Source organism: Choloepus didactylus, chromosome 2, assembly GCF_015220235.1.
Source record: "Choloepus didactylus isolate mChoDid1 chromosome 2, mChoDid1.pri, whole genome shotgun sequence".
Taxonomy (NCBI): domain Eukaryota; kingdom Metazoa; phylum Chordata; class Mammalia; order Pilosa; family Megalonychidae; genus Choloepus; species Choloepus didactylus.
Window position 1 is genome coordinate 76,715,993 of NC_051308.1, and position 22,479 is coordinate 76,738,471.

The following is a 22,479-nucleotide window of genomic DNA, read 5'->3' on the forward strand; positions in this document are numbered from 1 at the left end:
GATTTCCACATGGCTGGCTTCTTTCAGTCAATAAAATCTCACTCTAATTGTCATCTCCTCAGAGAAGTCCTACCTGACAATCTAGCTAACGTAGCCAGCTCCCTGGAGCATCACCCTATTTTAATTTTCTACACAGCACTTCTCATTATCTGTACTTTCTGTTTTATTTGTTTGCTTCTGTCTATTCAATAAGAACAGCTCATAAGTGCAGGGCCTTTCTGTTTTCTGTTTTTTGTTTTATGTCACTATTTCTCCTGAGTACCTGGAACATGACAACACTTGACAGGAGCTCAATAACTATTTGTTGCTTGAAGGAATAAACATTTATCTTTAAACTCTCAAAACAAGGCCAACACCTTTGAGGAGCCTGTGGAGAATGCAGGGGTATTGGCCTACCCCACCTCGATGGTTGCTAACATGACCACAGACATAGGGGACTGGTGGTCTGATGGGCTGAGCCCTCTACCACAGGATTTATCCTTGGGAAGACTGTTGCTGCAAAGGAGAGGCTAGGCCTGCCGATAATTGTGCCTAAGAGCCTCCTCCCGAATGCCTCTTTGTTGCTCAGATGTGGCCCTCTCTCTCTAGCTAAGACAACTTGAAAGGTGAAATCACTGCCCTCCCCGCTACGTGGGATCAGACACCCAGGGGAGTGAATCTCCCTGGCAACGTGGAATATGACTCCCGGGGAGGAATGTAGACCTGGCATCGTTGGATGGAGAACATCTTCTTGACCAAAAGGGGGATGTGAAAGGAAATGAAATAAGCTTCAGTGGCAGAGAGACTCCAAAAGGAGCCGAGAGGTCACTCTGGTGGGCACTCTTACGCACAATATAGACAACCCTTTTTAGGTTCGAAAGAATTGGGGTAGCTGGTGGTAGATACCTGAAACTGTCAAACTACAACCTAGAACCCATGAATCTCGAAGACAATTGTATAAAAATGTAGCTTATGAGGGGTGACAATGGGATTGGGAAAGCCATAAGGACCACACTCCCCTTTGTCTAGTTTATGGATGGATGAGTAGAAAAATAGGGGAAGGAAACAAACAAACAAACAAACAGACAAAGGTATCCAGTGTTCTTTTTTACTTTAATTGCTCTTTTTCACTTTAATTATTATTCTTGTTATTTGTGTGTCTGTGCTAATGAAGGTGTCAGGGATTGATTTCAGTGATGAATGTACAACTATGTAATGGTACTGTGAACAACTGAATGTATGATTTGTTTTGTATGACTGCGTGGTATGTAAATATATCTCAATAAAATGAAGATTTAAAAAAAAAAAAACAAAACACAAGGCCAACATCAATAGGGACAGCAGCAGACCTATATTTGCTAGGGATCAATTTTCAGTGGATCCTGCCATTATAAGGTAAAATCCTACCAGTTTACTCTGCCCACACTTGCTCTTAAACCAAAAATGGTGGGTGGGGCATTTATCTGAAATTGTTTCCATTATCTAAATCATCTATGGCAACTGCCATTTCAGAAGTAAGCACACTAAAGTTGCTACAGGTAGAATAGTATGTTTTCACTTCTTTCTGGAATGTTTCCACTTTCAAAGCTAACTAAAGAATCATAAAAGTTATAGAGAAATCTTAAAGTGATACAAGACAATAATGGAGTCCAGGGCTTTTCCCCCACCCTCCTGCCATACATATATTTTCCTATGCCAAAACTCACCTTGGACATGTAGCGTGATCTCTGTTTCATCACTGCCTGCTACATTAGTAGCAACACATGAATATATGCCAGAATCTGAGAGCACGGCTTGGTCAATTCTTAAGGTTCCATGTGGACTGCTACTCTGCTGCACCCCATCAACCAGCACAGCACTTCCACCTTTAAACCAGGTGACCACAGGAAGAGGTGTCCCTTGGGCATTACATGGAAGATCCATTCTTTGACCGACTTGTACTTTCAGAAGTTTAGGACCTCGCTGTATCTTTGGAGGAACTAGAAACAGCACATTGGTATTAATAAGCCAAATGTTAAAAAATTCCTTCCTTTCTCACTCTAAATGAGAAGAAGCATGGAAAATGAAACAATCTCAGGATTTGGTCCAGCTGTGGGATTGAGGACAAGTCAGTGACTTTCCTGAGGCCTGTTTCCTTGGTAAGTGAGGTATAATAATCTCTTCTTATTGGTTCATTGCACGGATTAAGGGAAATGATAAATATAAAACTCCTAGCTCTGAAACTAAGGTATAGCAAGCATTAAAGAAAGGTTAGGTTTCCTTTAATTCATAACTAGTTTAAGGTTTCAAAACCCTTTTAAAAGGGAATCCAGACAATTTCTGTAACTATAAGAAAATAAAACAAAAGGCATTTTCTCCAAGTACTCTTAGTTTCTGTTGTTTCTTCAGAAGGTTCAGTCAGATAGGAAAGAATGCTTTTCATAGAAACCTTTACTAATTTCAGAGAAGAAAATCAAGATAGAGCCTCTAATATTTCCTTTTATCTACCTTCCCTTAGAAATTTAAACAAAGTAATTTACCAAAACATTGGCAAAAGATTATTGGTTCCCACATGTGCTCACTGAGTATTGCAGCATCAAGTTGATTCATAAGAATATAATTAGAATTTATGTACCTTGCATCCCTAAAAAGCCCCATTCTTCTGTTCTTTTTCATAAAAATACTTAATAGTTAATAAGCATTTTCTAAAAGCTGTCACACAATAAATTTATGTTTGAGACTATTAATATCATTTTATGAATGAGAAAATGAAAGATAAGAGAGGTTAGATAATATGTCTAGAGCTAGTAAATGACAGAAGCAGAACCCATAACACTGTACATTGGATTCCAAAGCCAACAGTCAATAGGACACCATCATAGTGATCGATTTGAGAGCAAAACCAGGTCAATACTTGCTGGGAAGATTTCTTCTAATATTTGAATGCCAAGGATGTTCACAATGCCTGGCATGTAATATGTGCTCATTAAGAATAAGTTGAATGAAAGACTAATTGAACAAACTGTGGTAAATTGGGAGAATAAAGCAGATTAAATAGAATTTTAAAGTAGTCAGATTCCATGGAACTATACTACACCAACAGTGAACCCTAAGTTAAATCAAGGACTTTAATTAATAGTATAATCATGAAAATGTGCTATCATCAATTTTAACAAATGTTCCACACCAATGCATGGTGTCGGGAATCCTGTAAATTATGCATGATTGTTCTGTAAACCCCTTTAAAGGGGGAAAAAACAACTTCTCTTGAAACATGAAGCCACACATACAAAAAAAAGTAGCAAAGAATCCTACGTAGGAGAAATTTTTCATGTTACTAAGAGATTCAACATTGAAAATGACAATTTAAACACTATTAAATTATTTCTTAAAAATCCCTACTCACTTCTACAAAAAGCTACCGGTTTACACATTTTTCCCCCTAATCAAGAACAGTAGTTTAAAGTTACTGTGGACATACAGTAAAATTGAGAATCAAAAAATTAACCCTGTCCATGTGAGGAAAAGGGGGCAATTTGTTTAGAAGTTGCAGATAGAATTTTCAGAGTAATATGATAGAAAATCACAAGAGTATCAGATTTTAGAAAATGTTTCAATAATTACTCTATACGCATTCATAGTTTACTAAAACAAAACAAAACAAAGGAAAACAAAAACTAGGATGATAGTGTTCCTGTGGCTCATCCACAGAGTTACCATACGGCTTCATTTCAAAACTCACCATGGACATTTAATTTAACAGACTGAGTCACATTCCCAGCAATATTTGTGGCAACACAAAGATACATCCCACTATCTGAAACGCGGGTCTCAGTGATCTTCATTGAACCAGAAGGGAGGAACATGTGCCTAAAGGAAAGAAACCACATAGATCACAGAACATGAGAATTTAAACACCCCCTATGCAGCTACACTTTGATGAGAAATTACTACTTTGCAAGCAGTTTTTGCAACCATTCTCCCATCTGTAATGCCATATCTATACACCTTAAATGTCAGGAATTTTCATAAATTATCTTGTGCATTTCATATGATGTTCTTGCAAATATCAAATCAGTTTTCTTTTACCTTTTAATTTATCCTAATGATCTGAAACAGCCAAATAACTGTATATTCCTCTGCTTTACTAAGTTGCATCTTTAGAGTGCAAGTGTATGTTTTAGAAAACTTCGAATTTATTTTGAACATTTATTGTTTTTCCACTTCATAACAATTTAGTGTGTTAAAATAAAAGCAAAAAAAATACATCTGTTATTCTCAAGCATCCATCAAGTATATTCCTCTCATCAAACAAGAATAACCAGATCTGAATTTAAAAGTGTTATTACAATAAAAGTGTTTAGGCTTTAAAGGATGGAGGTGGGAGGGTAAACTGACCCACCCAATATCAATATTTCTTGTAAAAGTAAATTAAAGTTTGCAACTGGCCCAGAAATAAACAAATGGATAAATAGTTCAGGACAGAACCTAAAACACCTAAGCACATATATTGGAACTCAACAATTAATACATAATATCAGAAGTAAGGAAAGAATTAACTATTCAAAAATAGTTGTTGGGAAATAGGCTTTCCACATGGAAAAAAATAAAATAAAATTAGATAACTACCTAATACTAAAGACAAAATAAAAATTCAGATGTATTTAAATCCAAAATTTGTCATTAGGTAAATGCAAATCCAAATCACAATGAGATACCACTTGACACCCACAAGGATAACTATTATTACAAAAAATGGAAAGCAACAAGGGTTGGAGATGATTTGGATAAACTGGAACTCCAAAGAATGACTGGGAATGTAAAATGGTGCACCCACTGTGAAGAGCAATGTGGCAGTTCCTCCAAAAGTCAAATATAGAATTACCATATGATCTAGCAAGTCCACTTCTAGGTATATACCAAAGAGGGTGAAAACAGTCTGAAACAGAGATCCTGTTTGTAGCAGCAAACATTCACAATTGCCAAAAGGTGGAAACAATCCAAGTGTCCATCAACAAATGGTACATACACACAGTAGATTTTATTCAGCCATAAGAAAGAATGACGTTATGAGACATGCTGCAATGTGGAAGAACCTTGAAAACATTATGCTCAGTGAAACAAGCAAGGCACGTAAGGACAAAAATTGTATGATACCACAAGAGATGACTAGAAATAGCAAATGTGCAGAGATAGAAAGCAGATTGGAGGCTATGAGGGGCAGAGGGGAAGGTAGGGTATGGTAAAACTAACTAAATAAATTTTTAAAAATCCAATATGGGAGAAACAAAACTTGAAAATATTGCAATAAAACACTAGAGGTTACATTTATGATCTTCATGAAGAAGATGCAAAAAGAACAAATCTGAAAAAAATAGATTAGTACATTGAACTACAGGAAAATTTAAAACTTCACCAAAGACACTTCATAAAAACACTTAAAAGCCTAACAGTGCGCTTAATGGGATTGCATAAAAGAATGTTCTTGTTCATGGGAAGTGTATACACAAATTATAGTGTAGCTAGCTGTCATATGTTCAGAAGACAGAGCAATAGATGATGGATGATAGAGAGGGAGGGAGGGAAGGAGGGAAAGAAATAGTGATGTGACAGCATGTTAAAGTTGGTGGATTGAGCTATTGGGGGAGGAGGGTCAGGGTATGACGGAATTCTGTGTATGGGGTTAGTATTGTTTTTGCAACTGTTCCTATAACTTTGAATTTATTTCAAAATTAAAAAAAAAAAAAAAAAAGCCTAGCAGGACACGGAGAGTAGATATTTTCAACATGTACAACATGTACACTATTTAAAGCATATTGAGAATAAAGACAAAACTTCTACAATTCAATAAGAAAGTGACAAATCACTAGAAAACTGTGCTGCAGATTTAAAGAGAAATTTCATAGATACCACAAATGGCCAACAAACACATGACAGCATTCCTGGCTCGCCTGAGGACAGTAACATGAAAATTAAAGCAATTGCATGATCCCATTTCACACCTATCCTATTGGCAACATTTTAAAGTCAGTCTATGCATCAATTGGAATGGGGAAGCAGGTACACCTATGTTCTGCTGGTGGGAGCGTATATCAGTACAGCCCCTTTAGAAAACAATTTAGCAATAGATAGAAAAACTGAAAACAGGAATTCACTTTGATAAGAAATAGTAGTTCCAGGTATAGATCCTAAAGAAATTCAAATGCATATACAAAGAGATAAAAAGATATTCACCAAAATTTCTTGTTTGTAAAAAAAAAAAAAAAAAAAAAAAAAAAAAAAAAAAAGGAAGGAAAACATGAATGTCCATAAATAGGGGAATGGATAAACTAAAATGAATAAACTAAATCTCAATGTAAAAAAATGGGTAAATTTTCAAGGATGATTGTATGGTGTGTGAATGTATTTCAATAAAACTGAATTTAATAAAAAAAATGGGCACATTTTGACTTAATAAAGAAAGTGAAATGAAAATAAATAATACATTACTATAAATTGAAAACAGAAAATATTAATGACATGGAAAGAATGCTCAGTACTGTTTAAGGATATACGTATTTAATGCACCCAAATTTATGGTAGTATTTGACTCTAGGAAGGGGAAAAAGAGATTATAAATGGGGAGAACAATGAAACTTCAACTTTATCTGTAATGTTGTATTTATCTTATTCAAAAATATTCAAAGCAAAAATTTTTTTTAAAGAAATACTGCAGAGTAATTATTGTCCCCCTGCCACCACCACCACCAGTGGTAGGGAAACTATAGCATCATGAATTGATAGCTTCATAAGTATACATCACATCTAACAGAAAATAACTAAAGGTTATAATTCTTAATCCACCAGTAATTTTTGGCATGATGCTAAATTAAAATAGAAATTGCTACCTTTCATTGAGACCTAGAAACTGGGGATGTGAAATATACATGATCTTATTGTAATACTTCCAGGGAGGTATTATCCCTGTTTAACTGACAGGAAATCTGAGGTTCAGAGAGGGCCCCTGAAAAAAATTGCCGAAAGTCTCAGGCAAGCTATTAAGCAGCAGAGATAAATTTAAATTCAAACCTGGCTGCCAAAAAAAGTTATGCTCTTTGAGGGCTCCAGCCTTCTGCTTTCATAATTAATCTATCAAATTAATGACCTCCATGGGCCTTTATTTATATAAGGATTTAGTCAAGAAGATAAGGTCTTTACAAAAGCATCTGATGAAAGCCACATTCTCAACATTAGAGTGTGTATTGTTTCATTGCTTCTATGGAATATATGGAATTCTATGTGGGTTACACTCATACCAACAAGAATCTACATACAAATCAGCTCCATTTTAATAGCTAGCATGTAAGATGTACCAATGCCAAATAATGTCAAAGCTGGACGTCAGTATTTTTGATATTAAAGAGTGAATTAGAAAGTATAAAAACATTTTTTTGTAGGCTCAAACGTACTTATGAATTATCTCAAATTCCAAAGCTATTTTTTGAGACATTTAAAAACCTGAAAAGACTCATCTGTTCCAAAAGGCTAGATTTTCATGTGTTGTGATTCATACCTTGGAGAGAATGGAGAGATGAGTTGGGTTTCCTTGGCCCACGTGATTACGGGTGGAGGTAAACTCTTCACTTCACATGGGAGAGTCACCTCTTCCCCTGCAATGACTGAGATCTCTACTGGTTTATCCTGGGACAGCCCTCGTTGATCTCCAAACACTCTGGGCCTTACTAAAATAAACACATTTTTTTTTTTTAAGGGAAAGAGTACATTGAAAACAAAGCACAGTTTAATTTATATTAAAATGTGGGCAACTAATGACCTTAAATAATTTACCAAAAGACGCTGTTCATTCCAAAGTTTCAGAGCATATCTAAAGTTCCCACTAACGTGGTTAATTGCAAGAAGCAAAAGGAAAAATAAAAAATTTAGAAAAAAACTAGAAAGTTTCCCTTTTCAGCTCTTCCTTTCAGAACACAAAGGAAAGGTCAGCTGAAATGCCCTTTTAAGGTCTGCCATCTGCAAATGTTACCCCTCAAGGCAAAGCACTAATCAAGACATAGTTGAGGTTTGGCTTTGCTAGGAAATTTAACTAAAGAGTGTCACTGTAGAGGGTTGAGTGCAATCAGCATAGTCCTTGGAAAAAACAGCATAATTTTTTTTTTCCAAGAAGCTATACAATTACTCTTCTTAAAATCAGAATCTAAGTAGAGGAGATTTTGGTTGGCAGTAAGAATGCATTTTTGTAAAAAATATAAACTTGGGGGAGCGGTTCACTTTAGGGGTACAGTCCTCTCTAGTAACATTATTTGGGAGAGAATGCTGAGTTTTGGCAAAGATGGACAGTGTCAAAGAAAGACATTCTTCCCGGGGCTCTCACCATAGACTGTCAGCTGCACTTTCCTTTTGGCATAGCCGGCGGCGTTGGAGGCTGTGCAGAGGTATTCCCCACTCTCCTCTCCTCCTGGGGACACCACATACAGGCTACCATCAGGCCCAGCCGAAAACTTAGCACTGCTGGTCAAAATCAGCTCTCCTTTCTGCAAAGAACAACAAAGGACAAAGTGTTTTTAAGATAATAAAGGAGTGACTTAATGTCTGGATGTGACAGACAGAAAAAAAAATCTCCAAGCAGGGGAACACTGGATTTTTTTTTTTAAGTTAATTTAAATGAAACTATTTTTAAGGAAAATTAGACAAATAAGGTGATAGTTCTCCATAACAAACCATGTCCTCTTCATTCCACAGCCACTAACACAGAGAAAGAATAGTAATAATAATGGAAGGTAAATGGGTATGCATGCTATGTCAGGCAATGTTTTGAGCACTTTACATGAATTATTTTAACACTCACAGCCACCTTGTGAGTAGGAAATAACACAACCCCCATTTTATAGATGAGAGTGTTAAGGCACAAGGTAACTTGCCCAAGGTCACAGAGTAGGCAGGGGTTGGGATTCCCACTCTGGCAGTCAAGCCCTGGGGCCCAGACTCTTAACCTCTGCGGTGGGCCATAGCACAAAGTCCAGTCTGGAAAGAAGCTTTTCATTTTGCATTTTCCTAAAATGCGCTAAATTTCTCTTCAGTGCCAGAAACAGCTTTACCACTGTACTTTCGTGTCCCGAAGGCAGAAATGCAAACTTTTTTGTTTAAATTTACAGATGTTACACTAGCTTCTCCATGTGTCAGAAACTTTTAGATGGATAAAATGGCAAATTATTTTGGGGGTAGCACTAACTATGCAAATGCCATATTTCATTACTCTCCCATCATTTCATGTTATTTTATATCTGCCTTCTTGAAATTAATTTACAGAAAAAATGCTATCTTCATGGCTGTTCAAAGACAGAAAGGACTGCCTCGGGAAATAAGTTTTTCCCTCACTGCAAAATTACAAATAAAATCTGGACAACGGCATGGCAAGGATAGGGAGGGGAAGAGATGAGTTCATTTATGTTTCTTATTTGGGCTCCCTGTAGAGCAGAGTCTGGAAGTTTACTTAGCAAGTGATCACCAGAGGCTTTGAGAGGAAGAGTAGGGGTGTGAGGCATAGGAGGAGGGAAAGATAATAAAGGGCTACTCTGAGCTGGTCTTCACTATGGAATGACCCTCAGAGAAGTCATTTTAATGCACCTTAGAAGGATCCCTCTGATGGACAGAAAGCAAGTACTTATCCAGGACACCTGCCCTGTTAGAGGAGTTAACACCCCTGAACTTCCTGGCTACCTTGCCAAGGCTGAGTGGCCTTCCAAGGCTTTGGAGAAAGCCCTGAAGCTGAAAAGTAGAGAGGCACGCTCATGAAGTGTATCTTAGCATCCTTAGCAGACTGTGCAGATCTGCCCACCAGAGTTACTCTGAAATCAAAAGGGTAGAAGGGACACGGAAAGGGTTAGAAAGGGGTCATCTACAACAGGTAAAGTGCTTAAAATAGTTCTTGGAACACAGGATATGCTAGAGAAGTGTTCATTGTTGTTCTTATCACTATTCAGGCATCAGGTAGGTAATCACACTAAGAACCTCTTAAAATCCCTTCCAAGTGGTATGACTGCAGGGATTTCCTTTTTATAAGAGTCTATGGTACAGTCACAAGTTTCATGTCTGACTGAAAATATTCAAATAGTATTGTTATAACATGCTATACTGATGAACATTAGCAGATGTGTCATTTACCTTGGACCAGACGATAGAAGGTTTGGGAATTCCACTTGCTTTACAAGGTAAAGTTATGGGAACACCTTCAATTGTTCTGAGTATCTGCTGGCCATGCTGAATAGTTGGCAGAACTGAAAATAAGAAGCAGAATTCAAAAGGTGAGCACCTGTTCTTCTACTTAGTCTCATATGTTAAAAGCTGGACATTTTGAGTATATAATTAATGCTTGTACAAACTGGCAAAGAGTTCACTTTTTCTAATAGAAATGTAAGGTAATCAATAAAGGAGTATGCTAAACAAAGTAAATACAATAGTTATGATCTTGAGAACTCTGTAAAAATTTAAAATTAAGTAATAAATAATGTCTAAAAACTTGACCCTCCTAACAAAAAATGAGAGGACTGAAGAAAATTCATTTTTCCCTGAAAATCCAAGAAGAATTATACCCTAGGAGTTAAATATTCAACACCTGTATTTGGTCAGTGACCATTACCCATTAAGTTGCAGTGGGCTGACTTAAGCCTATCTCCAGATAAAAGGGCCGTTTAAGCACCACATTAAATATCTGTCTATACACAAGAATCACTTAGCCAGCTACTAAATTTAGCCTACAAAAGAGGATTTGTTTTCTTAAAAGGTAATTCAAACAGTAAAACCTGAAAGGTCTTAGGAGTTTACATTTAAGAGACTAAATACAAGATTCTAAGTCAATATTTTTCAGTAAGAAGGAACATACCTTTTCACTTTAGAAAGCAACTGCAGAATTAATAAATGAATAGAAGCAAACAGGAAAGGAAAAATGTTAATTACTCCATTCTGGGAAAATTTCATTACTCAGAACCATTCACACACAAAAATTATCTATTCTCAATGTTCTCAAAATAATGATTTTGATGAAAATATTCCCCACATACAAAGGTTCCTAAAACAGTGCAAGGAACACAGTAAAAGGCTAATTAACACCAGCTCATTTGCTTTCCTCTCCTGTTAAAATGAGGCAGGCTTTAGAAGTCAAATGGAGATGACATGAGGACATAGTTACACTAGATTCTCAAACCATTCCATAAGCAACCCCCCAAGAAATCTTTGAACTGCTATTCTTTAAAAGTAGCTAGATATTAACAGTATCCACATCTGAAATTATGCAATTATTCCCTTAGGCTATAACTAAGTTAGTGTTGTTTTGGTATTTTTTCAAGTATACCTCACGGGATGTTGATGGATACTTGTTATAATGTTGCGAGAGGTGGAAGAAACTGTTTAAGAAGAGAAACAGACATGATAAAAGAGGATGGTCTGCATCCACTTGCATTTTTGACAGAACAAATAAACTCTGGAAATTACTATACTAAGCGATTCTCTGATTTGTGTCCTAAATAAGGATTGAATTCAAATCTAAAAATAAGTGTTATATAGTACTTTATCCCTTAAGATATTCAGCTCTATACACAAAGTTATTTTTCAATACTACATTTAAAAAAAAAAAAGCAATGTTGGAAAGTCCTTAAAGGAAGTAAACAGAAAAGTTATGATAATTTCCTAAAATATGAAGCTGTCATTTATTTACTGAGATGTAAAAAGTTGGTAACTGCAAGTCATGTATGGAAAAAGATTGCTTTTAGATTTTTTATTTCTGACTTTTAAATTATTTAACATGCAAAAAGGTTATTTGGACAATAGGAGAGGACCTATAGAAATGTTTATGTCATTTCTATCTGAAACACAAGGGGTCATTACATTATTAAGGTCATGCTTATTGCATAATCCAAAAGATAAAGGCAATTTTGAATGGTATGATAAGTTCAGCCTGCCTGAAATTAAGATGTATTTTTAATTATAATTCTCTGAGAGCTCAGTTCACTTTGATCAATAGAGAAACCACTCACAAAATCCCTTGGTCAGACTTAACTGGTGACTCCCAATGTGTCTTTCTGTGTACAAAGAAAAGGGAAATCTGGAAACAGCATTAACAATGTAGATATTGTTCAAAAATATAAGGCTTTTGGTAAGAACATAATTAGGAGAGTTATCTCACTTCTTACAATTACAGCAACAGAGTTATTTGTTTTAAATATATTGACCCAGCTTTGAGTACGGTTGGAACCTATTACAAGAGGTGTTTCTCTTACCGTGTACATCCACAGTGGTAGTTTTGTTACTGGTTCCAGCAACGTTACTAGCCACACAGGTATATTCACCTCCATCCTGAAGGCTCACTCTCTCAATGTGGAGACTCCCATCATTGCGCACAGTGATGTAGGGATTTGGGACCAACTTAAAAAACAAAAGTCATTTCTAACTTAAAAATGCAAGGATTTGCCTGAGCCAAACAGGATCTGATCCCTCCCCCCCCCCGCAACGGGGTTATTAAATGTTTTATACAATAACATGTTTTAATACCCTTAAGTGAAGTGATGAGCACAGAATGTTCTCATGAGTTGTATCAGTTGTATTTAATACCGATACGTCTCAAAATATTACACCTAATAACATTTACCAAAGAGTTATATATATGCTGGAAAAATGGAAGAAATAGACACACCACTTGTTACATGTTCCTGTATTTTTTGTTAGCATTCAAGATGAAAATTCCACTGGTAATTTTTACTTCTGGTTAAGTTTGAACCAGTTCCTCCAAGAAGACCTTATTACCACTAGCAAGCCATTTTATGCTTCTATTTTGGCACACAGGCAGTCAGTCAAGCCAAGAGAGAGTAATTCATTCCAATGCCCCTCTAGAAATACTAGAGGACAACGTATAATATAGGAACTGTGTCAGGGAGGCTGATGGCATTTTCAGTTAAGAATGATCAACTCTTAATTTGTACCATTTATGTATATTGTTCCATCAAGGATTCCTCAGTGCTCAAACAGTATCATCCTATTAAGGCATTTATCATTGAATAGGATGTACTAATTTTTCTCAGGTTTTAATTCAGATATCAACAATTTTACATCTTCTTTGATGGAGTTGATTCACTTTTAATAGGTACTTCAAGAAAGTGAATGAGTCTAAAAGACTTTGTCATGAAAGTAAAATGACAACCTATACAATGGGAGAAAAATATGTGGAAACCACATATCTGATAAAAGATTGATATCCATAATATATAAAGAAATCCTTCAATTTAACAACAAAAAGGAAAACAACCCAATTTAAAAATGGGCAAAATACTTGAACAGACTTTTCACCAAAGAAGAGATACAAATGGCCAGAAAGCACATGAAAAGATGCTCAACATCATTAGCCATCAGGGAAACGCAAATCAAAACCAAAATGAGACACCATTTCACATCCATTTGAGTGGCTGCCATTTTAAAATATGGAAAATAACAAGTGTTGGAGAGGATGGGAAAAATAGGAACACTCGTTCACTGCTGGTGACAATGTAAGATGGTGTAGACACTGTAGAAGACAGTTTGGTGGTTCCTCAGAAAGCTAAGTATAGAACTACCATATGGCTCAGCAATCCCACTACTAGGTGTATGTCCCAAAGAATTGAAAGCAGGAACCAAACAGATATTTGCACACTGGTGTTCATAGTGGCATTATTCCACAAAAGATGGAAGCAACCCAGGTACCCATCCACCAATGAATGGATACACAAAATGTGCTACATTCATACAAGGGAATATTATCCAGCTGTAAAAAAGAATGATGTCCTGATACATGCAACAACATGGATGAACCTTGAAGACATCAATCATGTGGGGTGAAACAAGCCAGACACAAAAGGACAAATATTATATGATCCCACTGACTGGAAACAATTAGAATAAGCAAACTCATAGGGTCAGGAGCTAGAACAGAGGTTACTAGTGGACAGGGTAGGAATAGGGAATGGGAAGTTAAGGCTTAAAATGAACAGAGTTTTCCTATTTGGAATGATGGAAATATTTTGGTAATGATAGTAGTGATGGATGTGAATGCATTTAAGAACACTGAAATACATATCTGAATATGATTAAAAGGGGAAATGTTAGATTTTATTTATGGTAACAGAATAGAATTTTTAAAAAATCCATGGAACTAAAGTATACAGTGAACCCTAAGTTAAACCATGAACATTAATTAATAAAACAATCATAAAAAGATGCTATCATCAATTGTAACAAATGTTCACACCAATGAAAGGTAGTGGTGGTGGGGTGCTTTATGGGAATCACATATTTTATGTATGATTTTCCATAAATCCACAAATTCTTTAATAAAAAAACAAAAGAAAAGAAGAGAAAACAAAGGATGCACTTAAAAAAAAGAAATGAGTGAGTCAAACACTTTGGGTAAACAGGGAATACACTCCAAATTAGATTGAAATTTATTGCCATAGATAGTATGCTTGCAGAAAAATTTCAAAGAAATGTGAAAATATTCATATCCTTTCATAATCAAAGCTTATGCACTGAAAAACTGTAACACAATATAGATCCACATTTTAAAGTAGCTCATGAGAAAAATATGATGGTTGAAGTTAATAATAAGAAACATTAATATGTAAAATGGAAGAATTTTATAGGGATATTAACATTTCATAATGTCCTACAAGGAAGGGTATAAAAATACTTAAATGTTATTAAAATAAATTAATATCTGCTTCAGTTTTTACACATTATGAAATGGGCTTATTAGTAACATTGAATTTAATATAAAATTGTGAAGATTATACCATTGACTCTATTTATTAATCCCGAAATAATATGAACTATGTAAACATGTTAATAGCATTACACTTTGATGTTAGCTTTGGTGTAAGCTCTGGTACACTTACAAAATATATTTTTATATATTTATTAAATATATATTGATATTTCAGTGGTTGGAATACATTGCTGCCTCCTCCAGAAAATTAAGAATGTGAATACATGCATTTGAAATGGTCTTACCGTGGCAGAGTTTTTAATCCACTGACGTTCTGGAATCGGATTTCCAGCCAATAGGGTACAAGGCAAGGTAAGCTGTTGTCCTTCAATTACACTAATCACCGAAGGGCTGATTCCAATAAGTGGAGCAACTACATTTGAGAGAGCACAGGCACTTTATTCCACCCAAAAAGAAAGGCAAACTTTCTTAGGCCAAGACAACTTCTAATAATGCTATGACAGTTTGAGTTTTGAAGAACAATAATTTTGAATATAAATGGGTATAAATTTTAAGGGAGAGATAAAAGACCCCTGTAAGCAAAGGAAATGGCATGAGAACAGGTAATAGCGGAGACTTAAAAAGAGTCTGCTGCCGCGTTGTAAGATCAGGCAAGGCCAGAAACATCAAGCCAAGAAATTTATAATGTATTCAGTAGACAAATGAAGAATGACTGAAAGCATTTAAATAGAAAACGTGACTCATCAGAACCAACTTTTTGGAAATACACATCTTAAAAGAGTGTGAATATGGATGAACCTTGATGGCATTATTTTGAGTGAAATAAGCCAGGCACAAAAGGCTCCTACGATCTCAATTAGATGAAATAATTAGAATATGAAATTTCGTAGATTCAGAAATTAGAATACAGGTTACCAGGGGTGGAGGTGGGGGTAGGGACTGGGGAGTTAACGCTTAATAGGTACAGAGTTTCTGCTTGGGGTAATGGAAAAGTTTTGGTAATGGATGTTGACAATAGCACAACATTGTGAATGTGATTAACAGCTCCTAATTGTATACTTAAAGTGGTTAAAATGGGAAAGTTTATGTTATATTTACGCTACCAGAAAAAAGATTTAAAAACAAACATAAAACTGTACAAAATAGTGATCTCCAAAGTAAATATTAACTATGAACGAGTTATTAATATAAATATAATTTGGTTCATCAGTTGTAACAAAAGTACCAAACTAACGTAAAAAGTTAATAATAGGGAAAACTGTCTGTGAGGTTATAACCAAGAAGTTAGGATTTAAGGGATGATTGTCGTTACTGACTCATTATATAGATATTCCTTTTTTACTTTCTGGTATATTAGAGTAGACAGAGGGAAATACCTGAAATCTGAACTATAATGCAGCTGCTTGATCTCTGATAATGATTGTATAGCCTTTATCGTGTGCCCTTGTGATTGTAAAACCTTGTGACCAATCTTCACTTGTAGCCATTTCCAGTTTTTCAACTTTAGAGTCTTACGATCACTAAAGACAGGCCCCAGTGTTTATTAATGAAGGGCCTTGGGTCAGCCCAGAACTAGCCCACCCAAGTCCAAATTTACCTTGATAACTGAAGCTGGATCTAACCAAAATGGGCCCACCTGACACGTGCAATAGCTTAGACTTTAACCTATAAGTGACCTAAACTTCATTATAATACTAAAAATCACACCCATGATCATATCAAGGCCACCATTTTCTTATACACATTCTCTGACTAAGCATGTAATCAATCTGCACATACTCAATAATTAGATCACCTCTAATTACATCATTGAGGGACATTGTGCTTATTATCCTAAAATCTGCCTATCTTTTGATGCTATAAAACTATCAGAATTACTGCAGTTTGGGGAGACAGGTTTTTAGGCCAATAGGCTGTCTAATCTCCTGCTTCATGCCTGTCAATAAACTCTGCTATCTGAAACCCTGGTGTCTCAGGAATTGGTCATTTGAACACATTGGGCAAAGAATCCACCACTTTTGATTAATATCAAGGTAGAAAGTATACAGGAAGTCTGTATTTTCTGCATGATTTTTCTGTAAACCCACAAATGCCTCTAATACAAGAATAAATGAAAAAAAAAAAGAGTAAAAAAAAGTGTGAATAGGACCTATTAGAGAAGGGAAGACTGGAAGTGGTGGGACCAGTAAGAAGCCTGTTGCAAAAGCTCAAGCAAATAAAACAAGGATTCTCTTAGACGGAATGGTAAATAAGTATTATAAAATGTATATTCCAGAAATCAATTAATCAGTTTATCATAAATCAAAGAAAAATCCATCAGAGATTTTACTTGAATAAATTTAAATTTATACATTTGAATAAAGGAAGATGCATGTAGAAGGGTATTAATGAGAAACATGCACTGCCAGATTTGAAAATCACATTACATGCTGTAGTAATTGAAGCAATGTAGTAATGGTACAGAAACAGAATAGAATTCAAATCAATAGATGTAACAAAATAAGTTTAGCATATGATCACATGGACATTTTGATCAGTGTAAATAGAATACAATATTCAATAAAAGATATTGAAACAAAAGTCTCGCCACCTGGGAATAAAGGATAATATATTCTTACTTCACATTCTACACAAAAATAATTCCACATGAACCAAAAGGATAACTGTAAAAAAAGTAACCAGAAAAATAATTCTACCATTCTAGAATACATATTAGAATATACATGTTCATATTTAGACTTAAATGAATGTATTTAAATTGACCATCATTTCTTCAAATGGAAAATGAGTTTAGATCAGATAATCTCTAAAGTTATTTCAAGTTCTAACATCCTATGAAATATGAAATTGAGTGGCAGATGGAATGCTAGTCTAGTAATTATGTATTTATTCTAGTTTTTTTTTTTTTTTTAATGGCACAGACTAGAAATGATGTAGTAAAAGAATTCTGATTATTTTGAAGAGTATGGTGTCTAAACACTTAATTGATCTTACCAAGTCCTGTCACTGTTATTGTTGTCTGGGACTGGATCTTTCCAAACTGATTTTCAGCTTCACAAATATAGGTTCCTTTATCATTCGCCCATAAGTCTAAAAAGAAGAGATGGTTTATTCACCCAGCACCATCTATGGGGCATTAATTATGTGCTAGGCACAGTGCTAAGATATAAATATGGAAAGTATGGTACCTGCCTTTTGGTAGTTCCCATTCTAGGGAAGGAGACTTACACAGGAACCAACAATTACACCACAGTGTGATAAATGCTATGACATAATTATGAGTTTCAAACAATGAGCTGTGGAAGCACAGAGACATGAGTGACTAATTGCAAATAGGTAAATTAGGTAGGAATTCACATAGGAGTTAATATCTGAGCTGTACCTTAAGGAGCAGGTAGAATAGAGGACGGGCAATCCAGACTTAATGAGCTACAAATGCAAAAGCATGACTTGAAAACCATGGTCTGTCCAAAGACTGGAAAGCTGCAACACCAATGGACACTGCACCACCACCCTAAGGGTATTTTCCAAGTTTGTGGGAGATGTTTTTTTTTAGTTGGCACAGTGATTGGGGGATTCTACTGGCATGTAGTGGGCAAAAACAGGGAAGCAATGCAATGCAAGAGGATTCACAAAAGGGAAGAATTATCCCAAGTTCAGGAATACTTTAGAAGTGCCCACTGGAAATTCATGGATTTGATAATCTGTTTATGATTATATGAGCCTAAAACCTAATTCTGTGCAAATAGAAGAATAAACTGTAGAAGAACGGTGCAGCATTTTAGAAAATGGCACCACCAGCTTGGAGTTTTTGAGTCATCAATCTCATACTCTTTTATTAGTCTGCACTTGAGCTGATGAATTCATGGTGAAGCTATATAAAAGTGTATACATATGGTGTAGAAATATCCAGAGTAGTTACATATTGAAATATATATATTTCATTATAAAATCATTTTCCTTTATTTTCCTTTGTACTTTATTTTGGGCATTAAATTAATTTTTTATTATGTAAGTGGAACATATATATAAGAATTTCTTTTCTGGATGATCAAAAGGATATTATGAAATACTTGTTATAAAAAGAGGGTGTTGGAGTCAATTGGGATGACAACTACTGTTTTTTAAATTTTGTGTGTATAGTCAGGAGACTGAAGTTGAAGAGGTAGGCTGGTGCCCAAGGAGTGTGGTTTGTCTTGAGAGCAATAGGGGAGGCAAGAGAAGAGCAGGAATTACTGTATTCTCTGTAAATATTATGACTACAATAAACAGTTTAATTTACTGATAAGATTTTGACAGAGACAAATGCAGCTTTCCATTACGCAGAATTGCGTCTGGTAAACTTAGGCTGTGCCCACTCCAAATAATGGCAGACAGTCACTTGGAAAGGAAAATTCAGCAAATCACCTGGCTAATAAGTTAAACATTGTTTCTAATCAAGGTATTTTTAATATTATCAACTCTTGGACTGATTTGTGTAGAAATGCAAACTACTACTGGGAACTAAGTTTCTAATCACTGTTTTTTTCCAGATGATTTATTGATTTAGGCAACTGGGCAACTGTTGCTCAATATATATTGGCTTCTTTCATTCTTTTCCTTTCATCTAATTGAATGGTTTTTACGTCTCATTTTTTTTCTCCCTCAGGGCTGATTCTATCAGCACCTGGATGACTGTGAGCCTCCCCATTTGCCCCCTGCTGTAATCTTTCCTCCTATCTAGCAGAAGAATCATTCTGAAACCTCACTATCACATGCCTTTCCCTGCCCAGGCAGCTTGGGGGACTCTATTTTCTACTTCATCAATTGCATTTCTTCATCTTGATACCTGAGGTCCCACACATTCTAACCCAATTTATTGAATACTTTCCAGTCGGTACCATTTTATCCACTCAGACCGTGGATTATAAAAGACCTAAGTGAGGGGCTGCACATTTGACTTCTGTCTTTACCACAAAGCTTAGCACTTGTAACTAGAAAATATAATTTTATTTGGAAGTTTAAGTGGCTAATGTACATTTAATTTTCCCAATAAGTACGGAAATCACTAATTGGAGACTTTCTACAAAATACTTCAAAGATCCAGTTACTTTTTAAAAACCCATAAATCATCTAAATATTCCTCTTCTGGTTCTACCATCCAAATATTTTTAACATTATTCAAAAAGTACAAAGTATATTCAAATATCTGAATGCTAAATAGTTTATAAGTGAAATTTTCAGATGACTGAATAGTTGACAATTTGGGAAATCTTCTGCTTCAGGGGGATATAGCTGTGGATCCAGAAGTTTCCATGGGGTCTGCATTGTGTCATTATGTAATAGTAAAAAATAAAGTTAACTTACTACTGGAAAAAAAAAAGACTTAAAGTTAAGTTACTACTAGTAATATTTTACCTTTCTATACAACGGTTGGTACAAGAGTCAATGAAATGTGAGTGCTCATCCACTACAGGCCCAGGTGACTCTATTTGCAAAAACAAACTGTGAGGTATGAAGAAGCCATATTGCTTCATAAGTCTTTATGACAAAGTAATGACTTATCTTTGAATAAAATATAACCAATTTCTGGTAATTCCCAAAAATGATGTCCAATATGATGTTAAAGTGAAATGCAACAAACATAAAATATATTTATAAGATATATTTGTTTTAACCTACTTAAAATAAAGAGGGCTCCTGTTTTTAGTTGGCTGATGGAACTAACTGAAAAGGGTCTTGAGAAAATCGGCATGTTGTCTAATCTTCGCCATTTGATCCTTGGTTCTGGATAACCCTGAACATAGCAAGGTAATGTCACATTTGAGCCGATTTCCATAGACACGTCAGTAGGTTCTTGTATGAAAACTGGAGGTGCTGGAAAATATTTTAAAAACATAGGTCATTGGTAGAGCATACAGACACATTAAATAAAAAATGATTAAATTATCAACAGATTGAATTTGAACCAAATCATTGTTCATATTTCAGAAATTTATTCTTTACATATTCTTGTCTGATACAGAAATAGCAGATATTTCTTCATTTTGTAAATACACAGAGATACAAGAAGTTAAACTATTTCCTTAGAGTAATAGATAAGAAGACTGAAAATTTAAATCAAGACTACTATTAATAAAGGGACTCTCTCATTTTAGGAATTGTTTTCAATTTGAGTTTCTGTCATACTGCTTAAAACTTCAGACTTTCTTACAGATAAGATGGCCCTGTAGTGAAATATTTTTGACACTTTTCAAAACTTGCTCCCCTTGCCAGATATTTACAACTAATTTATACCAGAGTTTATTCTTCAATAGAATATAACAAGCTCACAGTATTTAATACCAAATTAGGTCCCTTTTCTATATCACATTCTTTCTTCTCATATCTTTCACATTTTCAAGTTAGAGAAATTTACGTTTGAGACATAATGATATAAATTAAAGTAATACAATGCAGTGTTTGATAAAGGGAGAAGAATAAGTCCTTAATAAATAGAGTTAAGAAATTATTCAGAAATTATAAAATTATAAATAAGAAGGCTATGATATCCATATAATTCAGGTAACTACAAAAAGTAGGAAGATTTAGAAATATATTAGAGACATACTTTGGACAATACAGGAATACAATAATAGTGAGGATGCTGTCAGCAGGCTCAAACAAAAAAGGCTATCAATATGTCCCAGTTAATTTGTTAGTAATGATGTTTTAGGTATCTTATATGTAGAATATTCTATTTATATACAAAATATGTGTGCTATCCAGTATATACTCAGTTATATATGGCCTACTATATATACTCTACTATATATATATACATATACAGACACTAAAATATATAAAAAAATATATAGGGGAAATATATAGGATACTTTTGGAAGCAATGGATGAAACCTGCTTATGTAGGCTCTAAGTGGTGATGATACCAAAAGGAGGTCTCCTTGATATAGTCAAGATTAAACATTGATTAGAAATTACAACAGCTATCACTTATACAACCAACTACTGTGTTAAATGTTTTACATTTATTATCCCATTTAATATTTACTATATCCCTCTGAGATAGACAGTATTATTACAGATTTTGCAGATGAAGAAACAGAGACAAAATTTGCCAGATGTCACGTGGAACTGAATGGTGGGGCTAGGATTCAAAACCAGGAATATCTGACTCCTGAGCCACAGCTCTTCGCCATTTTATCAGTCTCTCCTTTTGCTATGGATTCTTACAATCGCCCACAGCCATGCGTTTAGCAGTAATAAAAATGAATGCAGAAATCACTTTTTTCTTTTTCATGGAATTCTGGAGCTTGGAGGCACAGTTTTCTCAGGTGCAGTGTTAGTGCATTTTTAGCCTGGATCCAAGAGCCTCTTCTAACTTTGCAGCCTCATCTTCCACAATTTCTCTGTACAAATCCCAATCTCTGGCCAATCCAAACTCCTCTTTCTTCTCCAAACAAGGACTGACCTTTCCCATATTGGTGCCTGGGTTACCACCATCCCTGTCAAATGCAATGTCTAGATCTCTAGCTGTTGAAATACTGACAATTCTTTAATCCAGTCCAAAAGGCCCCCTCATCCATGGTTTCTTCTTTTGCCATCCCAGATAGACATGATTTCTCTCTCTGAATATTCAGAGAACTCACTGTACACACTCATGGCCACTGTCACATACAGTTTTTTACTGAGTATACTTATTTTTCCTACTAACTGGTAAATTTCTAGACAGTTTATGTTTGCAGCTATATTTTTATCCTTAAGAGCAAGTTATATAGTTCTTTGTGTACTATATGTGA

At 35.1% G+C, this 22,479-nt stretch overlaps 1 protein-coding gene across 1 annotated transcript in view; it reads right to left on the bottom strand.

Annotated features, from left to right (window-relative positions):
* The window catches only part of HMCN1 (hemicentin 1), a 511,472-nt gene that overhangs the window by 212,465 nt on the left and 276,528 nt on the right, over positions 1 to 22,479 (bottom strand). The window contains exons 16-24 of the mRNA XM_037825157.1: positions 20,363 to 20,557; positions 17,696 to 17,791; positions 14,986 to 15,113; positions 12,231 to 12,375; positions 10,120 to 10,232; positions 8,330 to 8,489; positions 7,511 to 7,679; positions 3,701 to 3,828; positions 1,686 to 1,958 (exon numbers count right to left, since the gene is read on the bottom strand). Of these exons, the coding sequence (XP_037681085.1) occupies positions 1,686 to 1,958; positions 3,701 to 3,828; positions 7,511 to 7,679; positions 8,330 to 8,489; positions 10,120 to 10,232; positions 12,231 to 12,375; positions 14,986 to 15,113; positions 17,696 to 17,791; positions 20,363 to 20,557 (1,407 nt within the window). The remainder of the gene's footprint in view (positions 1 to 1,685; positions 1,959 to 3,700; positions 3,829 to 7,510; positions 7,680 to 8,329; positions 8,490 to 10,119; positions 10,233 to 12,230; positions 12,376 to 14,985; positions 15,114 to 17,695; positions 17,792 to 20,362; positions 20,558 to 22,479) is intronic.